At 41.9% G+C, this 24,180-nt stretch overlaps 1 protein-coding gene across 5 annotated transcripts; it reads left to right on the plus strand.

Moving 5' to 3' along the window:
* Window positions 1-18: 18 nt before the first annotated feature.
* LOC138838427 (leucine-rich repeat-containing protein 42) lies at window positions 19-23,201 on the plus strand. 5 transcript variants are annotated; one of them, XM_070037929.1, is made up of 8 exons: window positions 19-210; window positions 8,713-9,199; window positions 12,476-12,607; window positions 15,816-15,934; window positions 16,894-16,982; window positions 17,295-17,408; window positions 20,320-20,404; window positions 22,703-23,201. In XM_070037929.1, exons 2-8 carry the CDS (start codon window positions 8,727-8,729, stop codon window positions 22,975-22,977), a joined length of 1,287 nt encoding a protein of 428 aa, XP_069894030.1. In that variant the 5' UTR covers window positions 19-210; window positions 8,713-8,726; the 3' UTR covers window positions 22,978-23,201. The 5 variants fall into 5 exon arrangements, with proteins under 5 accessions (XP_069894030.1, XP_069894034.1, XP_069894031.1 ...); XM_070037933.1 differs by lacking the exon at window positions 19-210 and adding an exon at window positions 1,005-1,025; XM_070037930.1 differs by lacking the exon at window positions 19-210 and adding an exon at window positions 1,115-1,204.
* Window positions 23,202-24,180: the final 979 nt, after the last annotated feature.

Here is a 24,180-nt window from a genome sequence, read left to right on the forward strand (position 1 = left end):
CCTCCCTCCCCGCTCCCCCGCCCCGTCGGTCCCGCGGGTCCCACGGCGCCAGGTCGCCCCCAGCCCCTCCCTCCTGCCACCCTCTCGGTGTCCCACCCTCGCCAGCTTTGTGCCCGGGTGCCGAGCCGCTTCTCCCGTCAGCTGCGCCGCGAGAGGAAGGAGCCGCCGCCGAGGTGCTGCCGCCGCTCGCTGCCCCGGGCTGGGGCACAGGTAGGTGGCGGCCGCGGGCTGGGCCGCTCGCTGAGCCCCGGGCTGCGTGTGAGGTGGGGGTGGGGCTGAGGGAGGGGCGGGTGGGTGAGGTGCAGGCCTCCGGGGATGGGGTGTGGGGGCCCAAGGGAGAGGGGAGGGGGGGCGGTGAGGACGAAGGGGTGCGGGAGACAGGTTTGAGGGTGGGTTCGGTGTGCAGGGGTCAGCTGTGTGGGCGTGTGGGAATTGGGGTTCGGGGCCAGGGGGAGCTGGGTTGGCTCGGAGGGGCTTGCTTGGGGATCGAGGGGGGTGGGCTGAAGGGTTGCTGTATTGAGGAAGTGGAGAAGGAATGGGATTGGAGGGGTGCACGGAGGAAAGGAACTAGTCCTGGAATAGGGGAAGCGGTAGGGTCGGGGGGGGGGGCAGGGAAGAAAGAAGTTGGGGCTTGGTTGTGAAGTTGGGGATGGCGTAGACGTGAAGGGAGCGGGTTTCGAAGGTTGAGAAGGCCGGGCGAGGCGTGGGCTGGAGAGGTGCGGGTCTTCGCCGGAGGGAAGCTCCCGGGGTGGGGGGGAAGGCAAGAAAGGGTGGGGGGGGTAGAGTGGCGGGGAGGGGAGGCAGGTGGAGGCGGGTGGGGTTGGGTGTGGGGGACTGGGAGCCACGTTTCTGAGGGGTCTCGAAAGATCGGGAAGGTCCGAAGTCTGGGAGGCGGGGGGGGGGGGGGCGGAGGAGCGGGGAGGGGCGAGGCGAGGGGTGCTGGGGGAGGTTGGGAATTTGGACGTGTGGAACGACCGGATTTTTGTGCGAGAAGCTGTCGAGTTGGTGAGAGTATCAAGATATCTGTAAGAGAGCTTAGCGTGGTCTGGGAGTGGGGAGGGGGGGGCTGGGAGGCTGGACTTGGGGTGAGCTTCTGGGGCTTGGGTGAGAAGGCAGGTGGGGGAGTGCAATTACAGGAAAAAGAAATCGGGGAGAATTGAAAATTGAATGATGGCGAAGACAGAACAATGAAGGTGGATTTTAGGTAGTCGTGTTCCAATGAGTTTCTGTTCAGGTTTTTTGTTGGAGAATTTCTAAATACTGCATTCTCAAATAAGCCAAAGGTGGTCTGCAGTCTTGGCCGGAATATCATGAGTTGACATGTTTTCCTGGAATGTGGATGTAGCTAACTTCTGCCCTAGCAGAAGGGAGCCTTCATGGTGACTCTACCCTGGCTTTGTTCCACCAACTCTTTCCTCAGAAGCCCACTGTTTTTGTTTTTGTTGTTTTTGTTTTTTAATCTCCCCTTTGTCCTCCCTCTCCTCCCAGCTTGAGCCAGTTGAGTATCTGGGATCAAACAGGTGGGGAGATTAAATTTTAACGTTTTCTTAATTCTAAAGGTTGATGTCATGTTTTTATTCTTGAGAAACAGTTGGTACAGTGGAAAGAGCGTGTGCTTTGGAATAATATAGCCTAGAGATTGAATTTAGGCTGTGCCATTTAACTAGCTATAGCTCTGTTTTTTAAGTAAGTGACTTCATTTCTCTGAGCTTCTTCTATTAAGGAACAATACTGACCTCATAGGATTGGTGATTACATGAGGTCATTTTATATGGTACATAGCACTATGCTTGGCAGCTGGAGGTACTTAATAAGGGGTTGCCATTATACTCAGTGTCATTAACATCCTTGCTATAATCTGTTGTTCTTAGGGGATTTTTAACTTACTTTACTAAAGTTAGGTGTTTTCCTCTTTTTCTTTTCAAATTAGATAGCAATAGACTCCGCTGAAAATTTTAGCATTTTTCGCTGTTGCTTGCTCCTTCTGTCCCCTAATTTTTTCTTGGTAAACTGGCTTCAAGGCCTGAAGAAGTTGTGTTTAGTTATCAATTCATTTATCTTGCCTCTTATTCAAAGAAGGCGTGGAGAACTGAATATTTAATGCACTAAGGTTACATTTCATTTATTTGAAGAAATGATATGCTTTGTGGTAACTTTAGCTACTTACAGTGGCTAAACACTAGAACATGTACTATTGTAACATATTTGTATGATGTTTGAGTTACAAAGCTGCCTCTCTGAACAGGTTGGGAAGCCCACTAGAATGCCTTTCACTCTGTTAAGCTAATATATAATACATATATATAATATATATCTATATTTATATGTCTTATATATAATCTATATAATACAGATCAGTACTGAACATTGTTATTCTTATAAATACCTATTTCTAATTTTCCAATTTGTATGTTTTTTTGCCATGATATAAATCAGGCTCTGTCTCTTGAAAAATAGTCATGTGTAAGTAAAACCCAATACAGAAACTTTGTGCAGAATCCTCTTCATAGTTCTTCCCCCCCCCCCTTGTGGGGCTTGAACTCTGGGCCTGGGCACTGTCCCTCAGCTCTTCAGCTCAAGGCTAGCGCTCTACCACTTGAGCCACAGTGCCACTTCTGGTTTTCTGGTGGTTTATTGGCAATCAGTCTCACAACTTTCCTGCCTGGGCTGGCTTTGAACTGTGATCCTCAGATCTCAATCTTCTGAGTAGCTAGGATTACAGGCATGAGTCGCCAGTGCCAAGCCTCTTTATAGTTCTTAACTTTAAAATATTCAAACATGAGCCAGGTGTCAATGGCTTATGCCTATATTACTTGAAACTCAAGAGACTGAGATCTGAAGACTAAGGTTCCAAGCCAGGAGAAGCAGCAAAGTGTGTACAATTCTTACCTCCAATTAACGAGCTTGGGCTCAAGCTGTAGAACTCTAATCAAGTATAAAAGCTTAGGGACAGTGCCTAGGCCCTGAGTTCAAGTCCCAGGACCAGCACAATTAAAAAAAAAAGGTTTAAATGTATTTAATAATTAGATTATTTTATAGTACCTTATCATCTCCCAGAAGGGCCTTACTGGCAGAATACAGGATCTACAAATTTAGTCTTATAAATAAAAGGTTACCAGAATTCCATGAATCAAGGTCAGTTCCCAAATACCATAGCTGGATAAAGAGAGGCCTTGGAGTATTGCATGGACAGATAGTTTACTCTTTGGGAATTATTGGACTTTGAATCATTTACAAAGAGAGTAGCACTTGTTGAGTAGTCTAAAGATAAAATATAGTCATAGCTATAACCTTTTTTTTTTTTTTTTAAATAAGATCCTTAGAACCTGAAGCTGCCAGGATTTGGGAGAGGGATTAGCATCCTTATTCTGGTCCTGAGTTGCCTGTGCCCTCTGCTGGATGGAATCAGACTTAATTTTCTTCACAAGTGATCATCCATCTGTCTATCCTTTTTTCCATTTTACTCCAAAGTTTGTGGTAACTTAATATGGTTGAGGATTAGGAACAAAGCAGATAGGTGGGCTTTGTTTTTCAAACAATGGTATGTTGATCCATTGTTATATGCTATCTTCTATAAAATTTGCCCCTCTGATATTAAAATCCAATCATTTCTTTTGAGGGCCATACCAGATTTCTTCTTCCTTCTTTCTTTTTTCTTTGGTGGTATTGTAGTTTGAACTTAGTGTCTCATAGTCATCATGCAGGTGGCCCGCCACTTGAGCCATGCCCTAGTCCTTTGTGCTTTAGTTATTTTCAATAGAGTCTGGTGTTTTTGTCCAATAGAGATTCCTTACTAGTTAGCTAGGATGACAACGATGAACCACCACATTCTGCTTATTGATTGAGATGGGACTTTCACTAACTTTTGCCTGAACTGACCGCAGACCATTAACCTCCCAGTCTCCCAAATTACTGGGATTATAGACGAGTCACTATACCCAGAAACTGATGTCTACTTTGTAATCTTCAAGTAATCTAGAGTTCTGAGTGTCCAACCACAGGGACAAAGACCTTTTTCTCAGGATTAAGGTATGTAAGGTTGGATGAGCCAGATGCTTTCCCCTGATGGAAGAAGAACTTAGAATGAGCAAGGCATGTCTGTAACAACAGACATTGAATGCTGGCAAGAATATGGGTTGTAAACATTGGCACTGTTACAGGATGTTTTTTGTTTTTTGGGTTTTTTTGGCTTCTAGTTGAGTTGTGTATTTTTCCTGGTCCTACCAATAGCAGTATCCTCCCATCATCTGCTCTGCTTCTACCACCTGCAGAAGGGTGTGGCAAGTTGGGGAGGAGCCTGCAGCTGTTGCCTAGAAGAGGAGCTGCCTCCTAGCAACCGTTTCAGCAGGCCCTTCAACTCAGAGTACTAGATCTTCCCCTTTCAGATCTCATGCTTCCTCTCATTTAGTTCAGCAAGTATCTGTGAGCCCTTACCTAGTACTAAGCACTGTGTTGGACCTAGGAAAGAGTGACAAATCAGATTTGTGCCTTGCCTGAGTACAGTGCAACTCTGAGTACAGTAACAAACATAATACATGGTGCTAAGGGTTGTATAAAAAAACACCAGGTGTTCTGGGAAAACAAGACAGGCATATACTAGTGCAGGGGTTAGGGAATATTTCCCAGGCCAGGGAATGATGATTGAGCTGATTGTTAATGATGAGTAGAAATTAGCTAGGCCATGGAGGCAGAGAAGGACCCTCCAGCCAAAGGGTGTAGAGTATGCTAACTTTAGTGGGACAAGAGAGTATAGCCAATTTGTTAAGTGGTGTGGTATGGCCACAAGAGTAGAGCAGAGGGAGATGAGTGGGGACAGGGTGAGGCCCTCTTTTGTGATGTGCTTTATACACATAATTAGCCTTTGGAGAAGCATGGGTAGTACTGATTCCCACAAACAGATTCAGTATTTGATCTTCAGAGACTCACTCAGCATTTTTAATCACTCACTTGTTTGCTGACACTTGTAAGTGGCTTCAGGGCCACATTGTGTCCCTGCATTGATGCAGCAGTAGTGGGGTCAGTTAGCTCTGAGTTTAAACCCCAGTACTGCCCAACCCCCCCCCAAACCCCAATCTTTTGGAGGCAATATTAGGCCTGTATTATAGTAAATTTAACCCCTATCTTCTTTCACTTATTATTTGCTGTACTGGAAGTTGACCCAGGGCCTTGATTGAGTTTGCTAGGCAAGTACACTGTAGCACTTGAGCTATTCCCCAACATCCTTTGTTTTGTTTTGGCTTTCTTTGAGTCATACTATGTAGCTTAGGCTGGTCTGGAACTCAGGATTCTCTTGCCTCAGACTCCTGAGTTGCTGAAATTATGGATGTCTACCATCATGATTGTTATTTCTTTTCCCTTTAAATTGTAGAAATGCCTTCATTTTATTTATCATAGCAATTTCTTGCATGTTTTGAAATCTCATAGTTTCTCAGGAAAACAAGCATTTATACTGATTAATCTTTGGCTATATGATGTCAGTCACCCATCTGACTGCAGAAATACTTGTTTACTTTTACTTCTCTTGCTTTAGCCTCCTGAGTGGGTCTGTGCATGAGCCATCACCCCCAGCTCCCAACTGGTTTGTGTGCGGGTAACATAGGTGTATGCTTGTTATTTTTTGTTTTTGTTTCTTTCAGTTACCTCAAAGGTTCTTTTAGAGCCAGTTGCTGGTTGCTCATGCTTGTAATCCTAGCTGCTCAGGGGACTTGACTTAGAAGATCAAGGTTTGAAGCTATCCTTGGCAGAACAGTGTGAGATTCAAAAGTGACCAGTAAATAGAGGAAGTACAGATGAATGGAGTGAGGAATGGTGGGTGAATACAGTCCTAATAATCAATGTACATATGTAAAGATGGAGCCAGGTAACTTGAGGGAGGGGTAGGGTTAGCATAGTTGAAGGAGAGAATGATGGGAGGGGCAACACTGATCAAGATTCATTGTACTCATAAAATGATATGTTGAATTGAAATTCCATTGTACAACTACCTAAAGGTATTGAAAAATAAAATAAAGATAAACCATCAAAACACCAGGTTGAAGATGTGGCTCAAGTGGTAGAATCCCAGCTTAGCAAGCAAGCTCAGAAGTTCAAGGCCCTGAATTAAATATCCAGTACTAGCATTAAAAAAAAAAAGTGCTCTGTCAGGGTCTTAATGGTTCTTTCAAGGGTTTTTCTAGCTTTTATTTAGCTTTTGTGATGGATGCCTTTATTTGTTGCTAGGTATAAGAAGCTCACCTGTACTATAATGCTAGCTACTCAGGAGGCTGAATCTGAGGATTGAGGTTCAGAGCCATCCCAAGCAAGAAAGTCTGTAAGACTTATCTCCAATTAAACACCAAAAAAACAGAAGTGGAGTCATGGCTTAAGATCATAGAGCACTAGCCTTGAGCACAAAAGCACAAGGACAGTGTTCAAGTCCCCAGGACTAAAACAAAACCAAAACAAAAATAGAAAGCCTTTTACTTGTGACTTACATAAGGTTTAGAAAATTGAGTTCCACAGGTCCAGAGCACTGTGTTAGCAGTGTTACCAGTTGAGATAAATTAAACATGGTCCTTCCTCACAGGAGTTCAAAGCCAGGGAAACACAAACCCATATCAGTAGAAGAACAGTAAGCCCAATACAATAAAGTGTGTAGTGTTTGCAAGGGTGTTATTTATTTCCCCTCTCTCTCCCTCCCTCCCCTTTTTACTTTTTATTTACTCATACTGAGGTTTGAATTCAGGGCCTTGTACTTGCTAACTTGCTTCATTGGCTGGTGCTCTCACTTGGAGCCATACCTCTAGCCTGACATCCTAGGTTGGTCTCAAACTATGATCCTCTGGATCTCAGCTTTCTCAGTAGCTAGGGTTATAGATGTTCACCTGCTTTTTCTTCTTTCTTCTTCTTTTTTAAAATTTTCTTTTTTAAGAAGTATTGGGGTTTGAACTCAAAGCCTCACACTTGCTAGGCAAGTACCTTCTCACTGAGGCGTACTCCCAGTCCTAGAATTTGTGTGTGTGCATTTGTGCGTGTATCCTTACTCGGGCTTGAACTCAGGGTCTTGTATTCTTGCTCTTTTTTTTTTTTTTGTCAGTCATGGGGCTTGAACTCTGGGCTTGGGCACTGTCCCTCAGCTCTTCAGCTCAAGGCTAGGGTTCTACTACTTGAGCCACAGAACTACTTCTGGTTTTCTTCTAGTGGGGAGTCTCATGGACTTTCCTGCCTGGGCTGGCTTTGAATCATGATTCTCAGATCTCTGCCTCCTGAGTAGCTACGATTATGGGCGTGAGCCACTGGCACCCAGCTCTTGCTTATTTTCTTTGACTCATGGCTGGTGTCCTACCAGTTGAGCCACACCTCCCCTTTCTGCTTTTTGTTAGTCAATTGGAGATAAAATTCTCTTGTATTTATCTGTTTGAACTGGCTTCAAACTATCACCCTCAGATCTCAGCCTCCTGTGTAGGATTATAGGCATGAACCCCTGTGTCTGGCTGCTTTGGATATTTTTGAAATAGGGTTTCACAATTATGTGCAAGTCAGGATGGACTATGATTTTCCTCTTTAAGCTTCTCATGTAGCTGGCTCAACAGATGTGCCCCATTATGTCCAGCTTTTTTTTTTTTTTTTTTTAATTCTGGTCCAGGGGCTTGAACTCAAGGCCTACATGCTGTTCCTTGGTTTTTTCTCAAGGCTAGAACTCTACTACTTGAGCCACATTTCCCCTTGAGCTTTCTTTGGTAGTTTAGTGGAGATAAGAGTCTTACAGACTTTCCTGTCCTGGCTGGCTTTGAACTGTGATCCTTAGATCTCAGCCTCCCACGTAGCTAGGATTACAGGTATGAGCAACCATGTCCAGCTTTTTATCAGTTGAGATGATGTCTTTTACCTGGTGGTCCTTGAACTAAGAGTCTTACAGTCTTTTACCTGCTGAGTAGTTAGGATTATAGGCATGAACCATCATTCCCAGCCTCTAGATTTTTTTAAAAATCTGTGTGTAAATGCATTTTTTTGTTATAATTCAGCTTTCCAGATTTTATTTTTGGTACTGAGGTTTGCCTTGTACTTGCTAGGCAAACACTCTTGTACTTCCAGTCCCTATCAACATTTTTATTTTTTTAATCTATAATATTCCATGGTATTATTTAATAACACCTCAATTTGTGGACATTTAGATTGTTTTCAATTGTTTGGTTAATGTAAACTGTCCTGCCATGAATTTACTTGTTAAAGAATCATTGTGGGGCTGGCACTGTGGCTTAGTGGTGTCTTTAGCATGCATGAAGCCCTAGATTCAATTCCTTGGTACCACATAAACAGAAGAGCCAGAAGTAGCTGTGGCTCAAGTGGTAGAGTGCTAGCCTTGAGCAAAAGAAACTCAGGGACAGTGCCCAGACCCTGAGTTCAAGCCCCACTACTGACAAAAAAAAAAAAAAAAAACCATTGCAAACATCATTGATAACTTGTTCAGGGTGAATTTCAGAAACAAGATTGATGCTGGATTTTGATAGATGACCAGTTAGCCAAGGAAAGGGGGAAAAGTGGGCATTCCATGTAGACAGTAAAGGAAACCTTAAGTACCAAAGTTCATAGCAACTGGTGAGCTTTGCTTTTTGCATACTATCCACAGAGCCTGCCTGTAGGCTCATAAAGCTCTCAGCACAGAAAGATGAAGTGTTATGTGTTGCAGATGTCATTTTAATAGAATTTGCTTCCTTGTGCTTTGCTTTATAGTCACAACCTAGGCCATGGCTTACTACCTCAAGTCAGAAAACCACCTAGACCCAGGACCCATCTACGTGCGAGAAAATGGGCAGTTGCATATGGTCAATCTGGCTCTGGATGGGGTCAGGAGCAGCTTGCAGAAGTCAAAGCCCTTCAGACTGTTTCCCAAAGGCTTTTCCGTGGAGCTTTGCATGAACAGGGAAGATGATACTGCACAGAAAGAGAAGACTGATCACTTCATCTTCACGTATACTCGGGAAGGGAACCTTAGGTACTCTGCCAAATCCCTTTTCAGCCTCGTCCTGGGCTTCATCTCCGACAATGTTGATCACATTGATTCCCTTATTGGCTTTCCTGAGCAAATTGCTGAAAAGCTGTTTTCTGCTGCTGAAGCCAGGCAGAAATTCACACAGCCAGGTGCTGGGCTGAGGGCCCTACAGAAATTCACTGAGGCCTATGGAAGTCTGGTGCTTTGCTCCCTATGCTTACGAAACAGGTGGGTGTTCTTTTCAGGATAATGATATTTATTGGGTGTGTTTATCCTGTCAATCAGTGGGATTTAGTGAATTCAGGAGTTCTACCATCAAGTAGTACTTCAATTTAGAATTTAAACAGGGAAAGTGGCAGACCATGTTGAGAAAAATCACTATTGCTTCCCTCACACACACACATCTCCCAGACAGCATTTACATTATTTTGAAAATTTTTTAAAATTATTTTTCTTGTTATTATAAAGGTGATGTTCAGAGTGGTTAGTGTTACATAAGTCAGGTAGAATGTGTTTCTTTTTGAACAATATGAATTTTTTTTTGAGGATTAGTTCACTGCCACAGCTCCTCCGTTAGATAGGAAATACTTTACAGCCAAATTTCTTTCTTTCCTTCCTTCCTCCCTTTTTTTTTTCCCCTCCAGTATTGGGGTTTGAACTTGGGGCCTTGTGCTTGCTAGGCAAGAGCTCTTTCACTTGAGCCACTGCATTTGCATTTTATTTTTCAAGGAAGGTCTCATTTTTTTGTCTGGGGCCAGCCTCAGATTTCAATCATCCTGTTATCTATGGCCTCCCACATAGCTGAAATCTTAAGATTGTGCTACCATACCTGGCTTTATTGATTGAGATAATCTCGCTAATGTTTTGCTCAGGCTATCCTCAATACCACCATCTTCCTAATCTCTGTATCGTAAGTAGTAGGATGACAGATGTGAGCTATTAAACAGACCCTTGTGTTTTGTTTTTGAAATAGACTCTTGCTAACTATGCCTTAGCTGCCTTGAACTCATGTGCTTTCTCCAGCTGTCATTTGAGTAGCTGGGATAATCACTCCAAGCTTACACATTCCTTCTGTGTCATTCCAGAGAAACTTTGTACATTAACCAGCTTACCTAGCTCTCCTTTGCTACACAAATGACCACATGCTGCATTCAGTGGTGCACCTTGTTTTGTTCACATAATTTGAAAATTGTCAATGTTATAGATTTTTTTCTTTTTCTTTTTCTTTTCTTTTCTTTTTGTTTTTTTTTTTTTTTTGGTCAGTCATTGCACTTGAACTCTAGGCCTGGGCGCTGTCCCTGAGCTCTTCATCTGAAGGGGAGCACTCTATCACTTGAGCCACAGTGCCATTTCCAGTTTCGTGGTGGTTAATTAGAGATAAGAGTCTCATGTATGTTCTTGCTTGGGCTGGCTTTGAACCTCGATCTTAAAATCTCGTTCTCCTGAGTAGCTAGGATTACAGGCTTGAGCCACCTGCCCCAGGCTCCAAGCCGCATTCTTAGTTTTCCTCATTCTTAGTTTACAAGAACCTGAAGCTTTATTGTTTTAGATTGGCATCTAGTGTTGTCTGTGGCCTAGAATATTGGTTATGTTTCTTTTTTCTTAAGTGCTAGTATTTAGGCTTGAACTCAGAGCTTTGAACTCTCCCTTGGCCTCTCATCTTCCAATTTATTTGCTCATGGCTGGTGGTCTAACCACTTGAGTCATGCCTCTGCCCAGCTTTTTGCTGGTTAATTGAGAAGAGTCTCACAAACTTTCCTCTCTGGGCTGGCTCTGAAACCAGGGTTCTCAGATCTCAGCCTCTTGAATTACTAGGATTATAGGTGTGAGTCACTGGCGCCCGACTTTGTAATATTTCTTAATCACATTACAAAGTCTTATATCCTTCACAGATAACCCTTATTTCAGAATTACTAAAAAATCCTTTGGTTAATTGATCAAAGGATGTGTTTTCTTTTCTCTAATTGCAGTAATCCCCTAAATCCCCTTTAACAAACTTTAGATCTATGATTGGAAGTTGTAAAACAGCAGCTTTATTTACAGTGCAACTAAAATACATCTGTATAAATAAGGCTCATTTATGTACCCAGCTGAACTCTGTCTCCAGGCAGCTTAGGTTCTACAGTCTAAAGGGGGTACCAGTGCCTCAAGCCATCTGTAACTAGTAGTTAGGCCAGTGATCAGTTTGCGTACATAAAATTTTAGTTGGATATGGGAAGAAAATTTATTCACATGCCTCTTGCTCTCTCATTATTCCATCCTTTTTTTTTTCAATTATGATCTTGAAAAGAGATATAGTCTCCTCTTCCCCTCTACTTTCTCCCCTCTCCCTCTCCCCCCTCTCCCCTCTCCCTTTTCCTCCCTCTCCCTTTTTCCCTCTCTCTCTTCCTAAGGTTTGGAACCAGGTCCTGAGCACTATCCCTGAACTTATCTTGCTCCACACTAACGCTCTGCCACTTGAGCCATAACCTCTCTTCTGGCTTCTTGGTAGTTTATAATAGAGATAAGAATCTAATGGACTTACCTTCCCTGGCTGGCTTCGAACCTGCAAACCTCAGATCTCAGCCTTCATAGCAGTTAGGATTATAGGCGTGAACCTCTGGTGCCTGGCTGAAAGTAGACTCTTATGCATAACTCCATTGGTCTTAGCACCATCCTATGTGGCCTTCAAGCTGCAAGTGGATCAAAATTAGATGCTCTCCACAGATCAGTTTCCTTTGTCTCTTAAGAGCCTCTTCTCTCTGAGTTCCTGTCATAATCCTTTTCATTTGACTTTACGGACCTACCAAAATACAGAACAGCTAGAAGGCTGGGTAGAGCCCAGCCTGGCATGCAGAGTGCTGAAGTCCTTTTCCTCTCCAGAGAGGCCTCCCTGATGGTTTCCTGCAAACAGTTTGGCAAGGTGCTTGCTTCAGTATAATTAAGTTTCTCAAGCTCTTAGTTTGTCTTAGTAATCATCTAGATGAGAGTCACGCTGCCACATACTTTTGGAGTCAACTTAGAGTAACAGAAACCCAGTGGGGTTGACAGGTGTTCAAGCTTGTGTTTGAGTAGGAAAGGTATGTGATCTGCCAGGTATCTCTGGGTATATTCTTGAAGGTGTGCAGATGAGAACTCAAGAGTTCTCCACCTTGTTTTAGTTTTCATATTTCCAGATTAAAAAGCACCTTGAGATAAAATACGCAGTTTTGTTGGTGTCCTAAAGATTAAATAAGCTCCCAATACTCATGCCAAGGCTGTCTGTCTAGTAACAGAACATACATTTTTCTCAAGACTTGTCTTCACTCATGTACTTTTATTTATTCAAAATGCTTATTTCACTGTCATGTATAAGACTCCCAACGTATTTACTAATTAAAATTTTAAATCTTGTGCAGACAGTTATCCGTGAAGTCAGCTTATAACATAGTACTCAGATGAGGTGACATTGACTGGTACAAAGTCACAAATTGTAATGTGTGAAAGGAAGGTGAAAAGCTGTTGATTGCTCTCTATGCTCCACAGGTATCTGGTGATTTCACAAAAACTTGAAGAGATTAAGTCTTTCCGAGAGCTGACCCGCCTAGATCTTTCCTGTTGCAAACTTGGAGATGAGCATGAGCTTCTGGAACATCTCACCAATGAGGCCCTGTCTAGGTAGCGACCTGCTGCCATATCTAGATGATTTGTTTATTGCTTTTGTCCATTTGCTTGTTTTTAAAGGATAAACAAAATTGATCATCTTAAGGAATACTAGTTAGTTCCCCGTCCTGTGTTCATTTGCTATTTTTTTTCCTAGAATATTCTCAAACTCCATGCACTTGTTATAAACAATTACATAGCTTGACAACCTTTAGGAAAGTCAATTCAGTCAATTTCCCTCCCTTAAATAACTTTTCTTTTTGTATTTTATTTTGTTTTTTTGTGCTGGTTCTGGGGCTTGAACTCAGGACTTGGACACTGCCCCTGACCTTCTTTTTGCTCAAGGCTAGTGCTCTACCATTTGAGCCACAGCTCCACTTGCAGCTTTTTCTGTGATAAACTGGAAATAAGAGTCTTACACTTTTTTGCCCAGGCTCTCTTTGAACTGTGATCCTCAGATCTCTGCCTCCTGAATACTTAGGATTACAGGCGTGAGTCACCTGTGCCTGGCTAATAACCTTTATTTCAACATGGAACTTGAAACTTCCTGAGTTGAAGAATTTTGCCCTTTATCCAGTCCTAGTTTGTTTAAGATGAGAAATTACACAATTCCTCGCAGCAATTATTATTTGAATAATTAGTGGACTATGAATTACAAAGAGAAATAACTATTAAAAAACAACCTAATATTCTTTTCAAGAACCTGATTTAAATAAACAGCCCATTTTATTTGCCAGATGCCTATGGCTCATGCCTGTAATCCTAGCTCCTCAGAAGGCTGAGATCTGAGGAACACTGTTCAAAGCCAGCCCCAGCGGGAGAGTCCACAAGACTCTTATCTCCAATAAGCTACCAGAAAACTGGAAGTGGCACTGTGGCTCAAGTGGTAAAGTGCTAGCCTTGAGCTAAAGAGCTCAGGGACAGCACCCAGGCCCAGAGTTTAAGCCCCATGACAAGAAGGAGGAGGGAGGAGGAGGTGAAGGGGAAGGAAAGAAGGAAAGAAAGAGGAGAGAAAAGGCAGTGGTGGCTGAGATTTATGGATTGTGATTCAAAGTCAGCCTGGGAAGAGAAGTCTGTGAGACCCTTACCTCCAATGAACCAGCAAAAAGCCTGAAATGAAGCCGTGGCTCAAGTGCTAGAGCACTAGCCTTGAGCACAAAAGCTAAGGGACAGTGCTCAGGCCCTATGCTCAAACCCCAATTTAAAAAATAAAAATAAAAGAGCCAGGCACCCTGTGGCTCACACCTGTAATACTAGCTACTCAGGAGGTTGAGATCTGAGGACTGCAGCCCTGCCAGACAAGCCCCCATCAGACTCTTATCTCCAATTAACCACTCAAAAAACAGAAGTGGCACTGTAGCTCAAAGTGGTAGAGTGCTAACCTTGAGTGAAAGTGCTCAGCAACAGAGCCCAGGCCCTGAGTCCAATCCCATGACCAACAAAAAAAGAGAGAGAGAGAGAAATGGCCCATTTCAAAGCCTGGTCATTCACACTTAGCTATTTGAGAGTCTGAGATCACAAATCGAGGCCATTCTGGTCAGAAAAGTTTGTAAGGACCTCCCCCCCTCCCCCATTCTGAATCTATAGCTGGGTATAATGGTAACATGCCTCTTACCCAAGTCTATGTGAATGACAGATTAGGGAGAATGATAGTTCCAGGCCAACCTGGCAGCAAAGTCTGCTTCCCCACAGAGGGAAGCTGGATGTGATGGCACATGCCTATGATGCTAGGGTAAAGTAGTGGGATTGAGGCTCAGATGCACATCTGAGTGGGAAACAAGACCTTATCTCAAACCAGGTGCCTGTGGCACATGTCTGTAACTCTAGCTACTAAGGAGACTGAGATCTAAGGATTATGGTTTGAAGCCAGCCTGGCACAAAGTCTGTGAGACTCTTATCTCCACTAAACTACCAACCCCCCCCCCCCAAAAAAAACAACAACTGGACATAGAGCTGTGGCTCAAATGGTAGAATAGTCCTGAGTTTAAGCACACACATACATATAAAAAAGAGACCCTATCTCAAGAATAACAACCAGTGAATAGACAAGGCAGAGTGATAGAAGGGGTGAGATTGATCAGAATCTAATTGCAGATTAGATGGACAAGTTAGATAATTTTATGTATAAACAATCTGAAAATCTAGACTTGAAGTTGGTTAGAATTAGAGCATTGGTTGGGTGTGTTGGAGCATATCTATAATCCCAGAATTTTGGGAGAGGTGCAGAAACATCTCCAATTTGAGATCAGACTGAGCTATGAAGGAAGACTGCCTCAAAAAGAGAGAGAGAGAGAGAGAGAGAGAGAAACAGTATAGCGTTGGTTACTTCGCCAAATGAATTTTTAAAATTTGAATTAGAGCCTCACCTCCAGTCTGGCATTTTTCTGGTTAATTGAAAGTAGAATTTAATGTTCTTTTCTGTTCCAGCTGACTCTGAACTGTTCTCAGGTCTCAGTATCCTGAGTACTGGCACTGTATCACTCTGTGTGTGTGTGTGTGTTGGTCCTGTATCTGTGTGTGTGTGTGTGTGTGTGTGTGTGTGTGTGTGTGTGTGTGTGTGTGTGTGTGTGTGTGTGTGTGTGTGTGTGTGTGTGTGTGTGTGTGTGTGTGTGTGTGTGTGTGTGTGTCCTGTATCACTTTGTGTGTGTGTGTGTTGGTTCTGTATCACTCTGTGTGTGTGTGTGTTGGTCCTGTATCACTATGTGTGTGTGTGTGTGTGTTGGTCCTGTATCAGTGTGTGTGTGTGTGTGTGTGTGTGTGTGTGTGTCCTGTATCACTTTGTGTGTGTGTGTGTTGGTTCTGTATCACTCTGTGTGTGTGTGTGTTGGTCCTGTATCACTATGTGTGTGTGTGTGTTGGTCCTGTATCACTGTGTGTGTGTTTGTGTGTGTGTGTTGGTCCTGTATCACTCGTGTGTGTGTGTGTCTGTGTGTTAGTCCTGATGCTTGAACTCAAGACCTGGACACTGTTCCTGAGCTTTTTTGCTCAATACTGGTACTCTTATCACTTGAGCCACAGTTCCATTTCTGGCTTTTTTGGTGGAGCTAAGAGTCTCACAGACTTTCTGCTTGGGCTAGTTTCAAACTGTGATCCTCAGATCTCAGCCTCCTGAGTAGCTAGAATTATAGATATAATCCACTGGCACCCAACAATATTCTATATTTTAAATGACCTATACTCAAATGCTTTTTAAGTAATTTAATTATAGATTTTGTTTCCCTAGTGTAACTCAACTACATCTGAAGGATAATTGTTTATCGGATGCTGGAGTACGGAAAATGACAGCACCAGTTCGAGTGATGAAAAGAGGCCTTGAGAATCTAACACTATTAGACTTATCTTGTAAGTTTTAGCAATTAAAGTTTATTCATGTTGGAAAAAATGGCTTCAATAATCACCTTCCACTTGGTTTTCAAGGCAGGAAAAACCCTTTCAAAACACCCGTGCCACTTAAAGTGTACAGACCAGAGAGCTTTCCCTTGTATTCATAGCTGACATCGAGGATGTCTGACTCTACTGTCTTTGGGTCTCTGATTCATGGTGTCTGTCATAGGTCATTTTAATCCATGCTTAGCTGAGGCAATATGAATGAATCTATTTGTGACAACTTAAAATTCTCAGATATTGACTCCCGACAGAAGGAAGTCAACACAGAACATTTGCAATTTTGGCATCCACCTAATCTGTGGCTGGGTGGTGTGGTACCAAAAAGATAAAGAAACTGGGGTAAATTGAGAGGGCCCTTCTTGTGTGTCACTTTTTACTAATAACTATAGCCTTGGCCAAGACATTTAACCTGTGACTTTTGAATTTGACCTCAGTGGAATAAGGATAATATTGAATGCTCTACAAAACCTTCTAGAAGGATGTGTATTCATTCAACAGATATTTTATGAGCATCCATAATGTGCCTGTTCCTATGCTTATTATATCCTAGAAGACTGTGCTACAAACAATTCTGATAATAAGAAACATAAGAAAAGTTTCCAAAGAAAATGCATGTTAGCTTTAATACAGGCTGTTTTCATTTGGTTCTAAATTCAACCTTTTGGATAACTACATAATTCCTTTACTTTTCTCTGGATCCCCAACTCTTGGGTAGCTATAACTATAAAGAATCTTAGGGGTCATCTTGTGGGTGGTTCATATTCCAAGGAGCGGACAAAACGCCTATATTTAACTTCTGAAAAGTTTGTTCACTCAATAGTTTATGGTTGCCTAGACTTATTCTCCTGAATTTATAGTTGCTACATTCACAACCACTATATTGTAAACAAAGCTGCTTTGTTTTTGACACCTAGGTAACCCTGAGATCACAGATGCTGGAATTGGATACCTCCTTTCATTTAGAAAACTAAACTGCTTAGATATCTCTGGAACTGGGCTCAAGGTAAGACTTTAGTTTTTCTCATTTTTCCAGATTCAGTATTTGATACTTTGCTTTTTGTTTGAAAGGGCTAGTATTTATAATGTTTTTTTTTTGAAGGGGGGGAGTTGTTTTGTTTTTATTTTTGAGGCATGGGCTTACTATTTATCCCAGGCTGGACTTGAACTTGTGACCTTCCTGTCTCAGCCTTCTAAATGCTGGGAATTATAGGTGTGAATTACCATGCTTGGCCTATCATGGTCTTTATTTGCTACTGAAAGCAAGTAAGAATTGGCCAAATGTGTTCACATATCTGTTTTGTCTCTCCCTCACTAGGATATCAAAGCTGTCAAACACAAACTCCAGACTCGCATAGGCCTTGTTCACTCCAAAGTGCCTTTGAAGGAATTTGATCATAGTAACTGCAAGACAGAGGGCTGGGCTGACCAGGTACTGTAGAATTTTCTCTACAGCTAATGCAGCTTTTTGTTTTAATGCACTGATTTTTTAAAATGTTGTGTTGGTACTGTGGCACAAACTCTGGGCCTTTCATTTTCCCTTAGCTTTTTTGCTCATAGCTGGTGTTCTACCACTTGAGCCCACAGCTCTATTTCCAGCTCTTTTCTGGTTAATTGGAGAGAAGAGTCTCTAGCTCAGTTTGTCTGCCTGGCTGACTTTAAACCTCAATCCTCCCATCTCAGCCCTGTGAATAGTAGGATTATGCGCATGAGCCATCTGCATTGACTTGAATTGAATTTTTAATAAAATGTCTTATCCAACACATAGATCAAACATTAGTCCTCTTTGTCATCTTCTTGTCAAATCAGAAACATTGATGGGCTATCAAAGAATCTAGGAGGAAATACTACCTTACAAGTATCTCAGAAAATAAGTGAATTCTGGCTTATTATGCAAAAAATCTGGCTTGGCCTATCTTCAGGACAGATTTCTCTTAGCAGTGTTTACTTACTGGAGAGAGAATAAACTCTCTGTAGAAAATTAGGAAGGGAGACTGGTGAGGCTGTGTTTGAGAAGCACTCCAACCTTAATTCAGAACATGCATTATGAAATAATTACCAGAGTGTATCCATGGTTGAATCATAGATGCACTCAATGAACTTGGGTCAGTGTGGGATTATCATGCCAATGCTTGGTAGCAGGTATAAAAAGGATAGAAATCAAGAAATGAAAGAAGCTGAGGTTTAGAATCCTGGTTCAATACCCAAAGTTTTCCCTTCCATGCCACCACATCTTTTGTTTTTTTGTTGTTTTTTTTTTTGGTTGGTTGTGGGCCTGAACTCTGGGCCTCAGCTCTTCAGCTCAAGGCTAGCGCTCTACCACTTGAGCCACAGCGCCACTTCTAGCGTTTTCTGCTTATGTGGTGCTGAAGAATTGAACCCAGGGCCTCATGCATGCAAGGCAAGCGTTCTACCACTGAGCCACCTTTCCAACCCAACCACCACATCTTTAGTGTCATTGTTTGGTGGCCCTTTTCTGTGTATAAATATCAACTATCCTTATTCTGACATGTTCTTCATATCTCAGTGCATCCATGTACTTTCTTGTTACCTCTCCCACTTTCTCACTGCCCATCACTTCCTAACCCTTTGTAATCCAGGTATGGCCTCCACTATTGTACTGAAAGGATTCTCTGGAAGGTGACAAGTAACCTCATACTTCTCTTTCCTTGTATTTTCTGTGTCATTTGCTGTATACATGTGTGCCATATGGTATTCTTATTTGGTTAATTCTTTTTTCCTCCTATTTTTTGGAGTGAATTTTGATCAATATTCTTCCTTCTTTCTGTCTTTATTACATCTCCATTCACCCCTGCTGACCTTATCTTTTCTCGGGCCCCTTGCAAGGGTGACTACCCTATCAGATGTTAGATTACATTCCCCAATATTGTCCATGAGTCTACTTGATACCCTCACTTCCACTTGTCCAGAACCAAACTCATTTTCCTCTTCCCTGTCCCCAAGTACTACTTCTTACTGACATTCTTTCTTCTGTTAGTAGAAGGACAATTTCCCTCCAAGTCAAATTTAGCAGATTTGTGTGTGTGTGCTGGTCTTGGGGCTTGAACTCAAAACCTGGATGCTGTGCCTGAGCTGCTTTTATTCAAGATTAGTGCTATCACTTGAGCCACAGTGCCACTTCTAGCTTTTTTGAGTAATTTATTGGAGATAAGGGTCTCACAGACTTCTTCTTGGGCTGGCTTCAAACCACAATCCTCAGATCTCAGCCTCTTCAGTAGCTAGGATTACATGCATAAGCCACTAGTGCCGGGCCTTACCTGGGTCTTCTCTTACATGTGTTCTGTTTTCTGTAATGAGGAAAGTGTCATAGGAGTGTACCAAACCCTGCCATACCTGCTGTGTATGTTATTTAGTCCTGGTAATATCCCTGTGAAATGTGTATAGTTATTAAGCTGTTTCACAGATGAAGAAATTGAAACTCCAAAATTAAATCCCTTATTGAGAGTCTCCTGGCTACTGAGTGGCACAGCCAGATTGTTTTTAAACTCTAGTGTACTGTTGTTGTGACAGGCTTTTCTTGATTATCACATGGCATGCAATCATGAATGTGTTAAATGCAAAGTTCTTATTACTCATGGTATATTGAAGAGGTAGTTTATTGGTCTTTCATTTATGTAGTAACTTACAAAATTAATAAGGTAACATAATAAAATATATTTGTACATTGTTGGTATATTTTAAGGCATGAGGAAGTCTATGAATGTATAAAAAGTATTAAGATTAAGGTTTTAAATTTTAATAGTTTTGGGCTGGGAAGGTGGCTCAGTGGTAGAGTGCTTGCCTTGCATGCATGAGGCCCTGGGTTCAATTCCTCAGCACCACATAAGCAAAGAGAAAAAAGCCGGAAGTGGCGCTGTGGCTCAAGTGGTAGAGCGCTAGCCTTGAGCTGAAGAGCTGAGGGACAGCACCCAGGCCCAGAGTTCAGGCCCCACGACCGGACCCAAAAAATAAATAAATAAATAAATTTTAATAGTTTTAAGTGTGTGAAGTGTATTTATAGCTTGAGATAAGGAGAGGAATAAAAGCTTAATATACTTGTGTTAATCATGTAGACAAATACATTCTGATTCAACTCTTATATGAGAACAGAAAATCCAAATTTAGTTTTATTCTTCTCACCAATCATCCAAAATAAAAGTTACTACATAGGTTTGTGTTTATAGAAGGGAAGGAAGCAAGGAAGCAGTAGGGTGCTTGCCCAGCTTGAACAAGGCCTTGGTTCCATCTCTTACATTACAAAGAAAGAGGAAGAAAGGGAGAAAGAGGAAACAAGAAAGGCTTGAGATTATGTTTGGATTCAAATTTTTCTAAATATCTTTTAGATTGTTCTGCAATGGGAACGTGTGACTGTGGAATCAATGCAACCACAAAAAAACATGGACCTTCGAAAAACAACTCTCAATTTCTGTGAGAAATTTCTTTTTTTGGGGGGAGGTTGCTTTGGGGGTTTTGCACCCCTAAATCGAAAGTTAATTACAATATTATTGATATATTTATTGTTGTTAAGACTTATATTCCCTCATATAGCTTACAATTCAGGTTTGCTCTTAGCTTTTCAAACCTATACCAAAAAGATAGCCTTTTGGTGGTCTTGTTGGTTTTTGAGACAGAGGTCTTGCTTGAACTCCAGATCCTTCTGCCTCTGCATCTAGGTACTAGGATTACAAGTGTGTCCCACTACACCTGGTAGGAAGATATTATGTCCTATCTTATTCCAAATAAGATTTATGGGGAAAAAAACGATGGTTTATGGTGGCACAAACATAGAATACAGAAGTAAGAAGGAATTTGCTATAATTGAAAGATTTAAAAGTGGGGCTATAATGTGTAGCTCAGAGCCAGAGTACTTGGTTACCCTATGCAAGGGCCTAGGCATGGAAAGAAAAAAATAATTTCTTTAAAATAAAAAAGCAAAAGTGTAACCCAAGTTGACACCAATAGGTAAATAAAAATGCATATAAATATTTACATTCAATGGAATATTATTCAATCTTAAGAAAATTTGAGGGGCTGGGAAGGTGGCTCAGTGGTAGAGTGCTTGCCTTGCATGAGTGAGGCCCTGTGTTCGATTCCGCAGCACCACATAGGCAAAAAAAAAAAAAAAAAAGCCAGAAGTGGAGCTGTGGCTCACTGGTAGAGTGCTAGCCTTGAGCTGAAGAGCTGAGGGACTGCACCCAGACCCAGAGTTCAAGCCCTATGACCGACAAAAAAAAAAAAAAAAAAGTTTGGGGCTGGGAAAGTGGCTCACTGTTAGAGCACTTGCCTTGCATGCCTGAGGCCCTGGGTTCGATTCCTCAGCACCCACATAAGCAAAAAGAAAAAAAGCAGGAAGTGGCCCTGTGGCTCAAGTGGTAGAGTGCTAGCCTTGAGCTGAAGAGCTGAGGGACAGCGCCCAGGCCCAGAGTTCAGGTCCCACGACTGGACCCAAAAAAAAAAAAAGAAAAAAGAAAAAAAGAAAATTTGACACCTGACCTTGGAGTGTTAACTGTGACACAGCAGGACCAATCGTTCTGTGAGGTTCCTAAATTCCTAGAAAAAGTAGAGCAGTGTTTGTCAAGGTATCAGGGAGGGAAAAATAGTGAGTTACTGTTTAATGGTTAAGGAGTTTCAGGTGTTTGTTTTATCTCCTTGCCTGTACTGGGGTTTGAACTTGGGGTCTTGTGCTTTCATTTGGCTTTTTCACTCAAGACTGGTGCTCTACCACTTGAGCCACAGCTCCACTGCCAGCTTTTTTAAAACATAATTTATTTGTTATTAAGCTGTGATACAGGGAGTTACAGTTGCATAAGTCAGGTAATGAGTACATTTCTTTTTGAACAATGTCCCCCCTTTGCTTTCCCCCTGCTCCCCCTTCCTGTTCCTGCCAACAGTTGCATTTGTTCATCCTTCTTCCCTCCAGCTGCTGACTTCCAGCTTTTTAGTGGTTGATTGGAGATGACAGTCTCTTTGAGTTATTTGCCTGGCCTGGTTTCAAACCATGATCTTCAGATTTCAGCCTCCTGAATAGCTAGGATGATATGTGTGAGCCACCAGTGCCTGGCTAAAGTTTCAGTTTTGTAAGATATGAAAAAGGTTTCTGGAGAGGGATGATGGTGATGATTGCACAGTTTGAATGTATGTAATTCACTAAACTATATACACTTAAAATTGGTTAAAATGATAAATTTTATGTTGTGTATTTTAGTATAATTTTTAAAGAGAATCAGGTGACAAAATCAAAATGAAAAAAAATAGGTTAACAAAATAAGACTCCAGAGTATACCAAAAAATAAATAACATACGATTGTATTGTTTGCTGGAGCTGTGCCACAGATTTAATTTAGATGGTAGGCTAGATTCATGTCCAGTTTTTTAAAATCATGTTGAGTTTTTAGTGTGTGCTAAGCCAATGCATTATTTTCACAGCATACTTACTAGATATTTTTAATATCCTTAGGAAGATGAGAAAACTGAGTTTTGGACTAGTCATTTGTTCCAACTCACTTGTCAGAATCCAGTAAGAGTTCCTGGCATCATGCTGTGCCAGTGCACACATCACTGAAGTCCTGCTTGCAGACTATAGACTTTTGAGGGCTCCCAACAAAATAAAATTAACCCAAAACTCACCCTGTTTGGACTTTTGTTTACTTGGGTCATCTGTTTAGATGTAGGCAGGTGTAAGCATGAGCAGTAGTGAACCCTTCCCCCTCTCCACTACTCTTACAGATCAGACCCGGGCGCTAATGGAAGCCTCAAGGAAGTGTCCCCTGGCAGACACTCACATGAACTCTTCTGGAAAACTCCAGTTCTATAGAGAGAAAGCCTCAGACTGCCATGGGCCATCATTGAAACATGAAGCTTCCTTGGGCCAAGAGACTAAGAAGAGCAAGAAGAGAGCTTTTGAGGAGTCAGAGCCTGAGCAGAATAACTCTCCACAGTCTTCAAAGCAGAAATATGTATGTTTGACTGTGGAAGACTGGGACTTGTTAAATTCCTACTGACTAGCAGTTAGAAGTTGACCTCTCTCCTCAGCGCTAACGCATGGGGAAAGGGGACTGGTGATGATTTACTTTTTGTTTGAATTTACCTATGGCATTAGTATAGCAAGCAGAAATTTATACTTTTGTGGTGGGGGAGGGGAATACTATGGAAGTACGTGATAATTTCTAATGTATATTTTCAATACATAGTAATTTTTTCAAATAAACCTTTTTGCTGTCCTTAAGTTGTTTGTGGATTATAAACTGCAGCCACCGGAAATCACATGTTGGGATGGAAGCCAGTGTGAACTAATAGGGCAGCATGGTATGTGTTATTACTAAATCTGACCCTGCCAGCAGAACGTAGACATTCATGAAGAGTTCTAGAGTTACATGGTGGTAATAAGCACACCTTGACAGGATGCCCTGCCCTCTTGTCAACCATGGAACACAGATAGGAAAGAGCCCCACTTCAGAGCAAACAGCCTCATTAAGCAATTTGTCTAAGATCGCAGAGTTTAAAGGTGACAGAAGTTATACTCCTTTCCGACCATCTCGAAAGCTTAGTCTGTTACATTGCCCTCTTAAATATCATCTGCCTAGTAACTCCCTTGGGATCTTTACAATAGTTATAAAAGTAACTCAGACTTGTTCCTTGCCTAAGGGGCAGAGGCTTCCTCTTTCCTTGAGACACTTTTTTAGAAAAGGTCAAGTCATATCTAAGGCTTTGAAGGCCATAGATTTCTGTTGCAACAAGTCTTAATCTGTCCTTATAGCAAAAAAGCAATCACACACAAAAAATGAGTATGGCTATACTCCAATAAAGTTATGTTTAGGCAAATAGGTGGAATTAGCCATAATTTGCTATGTTAGAGTCATGTTTCTGAAGCTTTATCATGTATGCAAATTACCTGGGGCTCTTGGTAAATGCAGATTAAGGCCAAGTGTGATGGTTCACTTTTTTTTTTTTTGGTTCACATTTTTAATTCTATCTACTTCAGAGACTGAGGCAAGAGAACTAGGAATTTGAGGCCAACATTAGCAACTTGGCAAGATCATATCTAAAAAGTAAAGTTTGAAAAAAATGTACAGATTCAGATTGAACGGGTCTGTAGTGGGCTTAAGACTTACTGTTTTTAACCAATGTCCAAATGATACCAGTGCTTCTCATTTGTAGATTACCCAGCAGCAAGAATCTCTAATTGACACTCACTTTCCAAATCA

Source organism: Dipodomys merriami, unplaced genomic scaffold (genome assembly GCF_024711535.1).
Source record: "Dipodomys merriami isolate MVZ:Mamm:240054 unplaced genomic scaffold, mDipMer1.0.p SCAF_28, whole genome shotgun sequence".
In the NCBI taxonomy this organism is placed as follows: domain Eukaryota; kingdom Metazoa; phylum Chordata; class Mammalia; order Rodentia; family Heteromyidae; genus Dipodomys; species Dipodomys merriami.

Excerpts from the sequence above, each read along its gene's own strand:
- LOC138838427 (XM_070037929.1), top strand. The coding sequence starts at position 8,727 with ATGGCTTACTACCTCAAGTCAGAAAACCACCTAGACCCAGGACCCATC. Across the intron at positions 9,200-12,475 it reads TCCCTATGCTTACGAAACAG|GTATCTGGTGATTTCACAAA; the intron begins GTGGGTGTTCTT and ends TATGCTCCACAG. Across the intron at positions 20,405-22,702 it reads AAAAACAACTCTCAATTTCT|ATCAGACCCGGGCGCTAATG; the intron begins GTGAGAAATTTC and ends CTACTCTTACAG.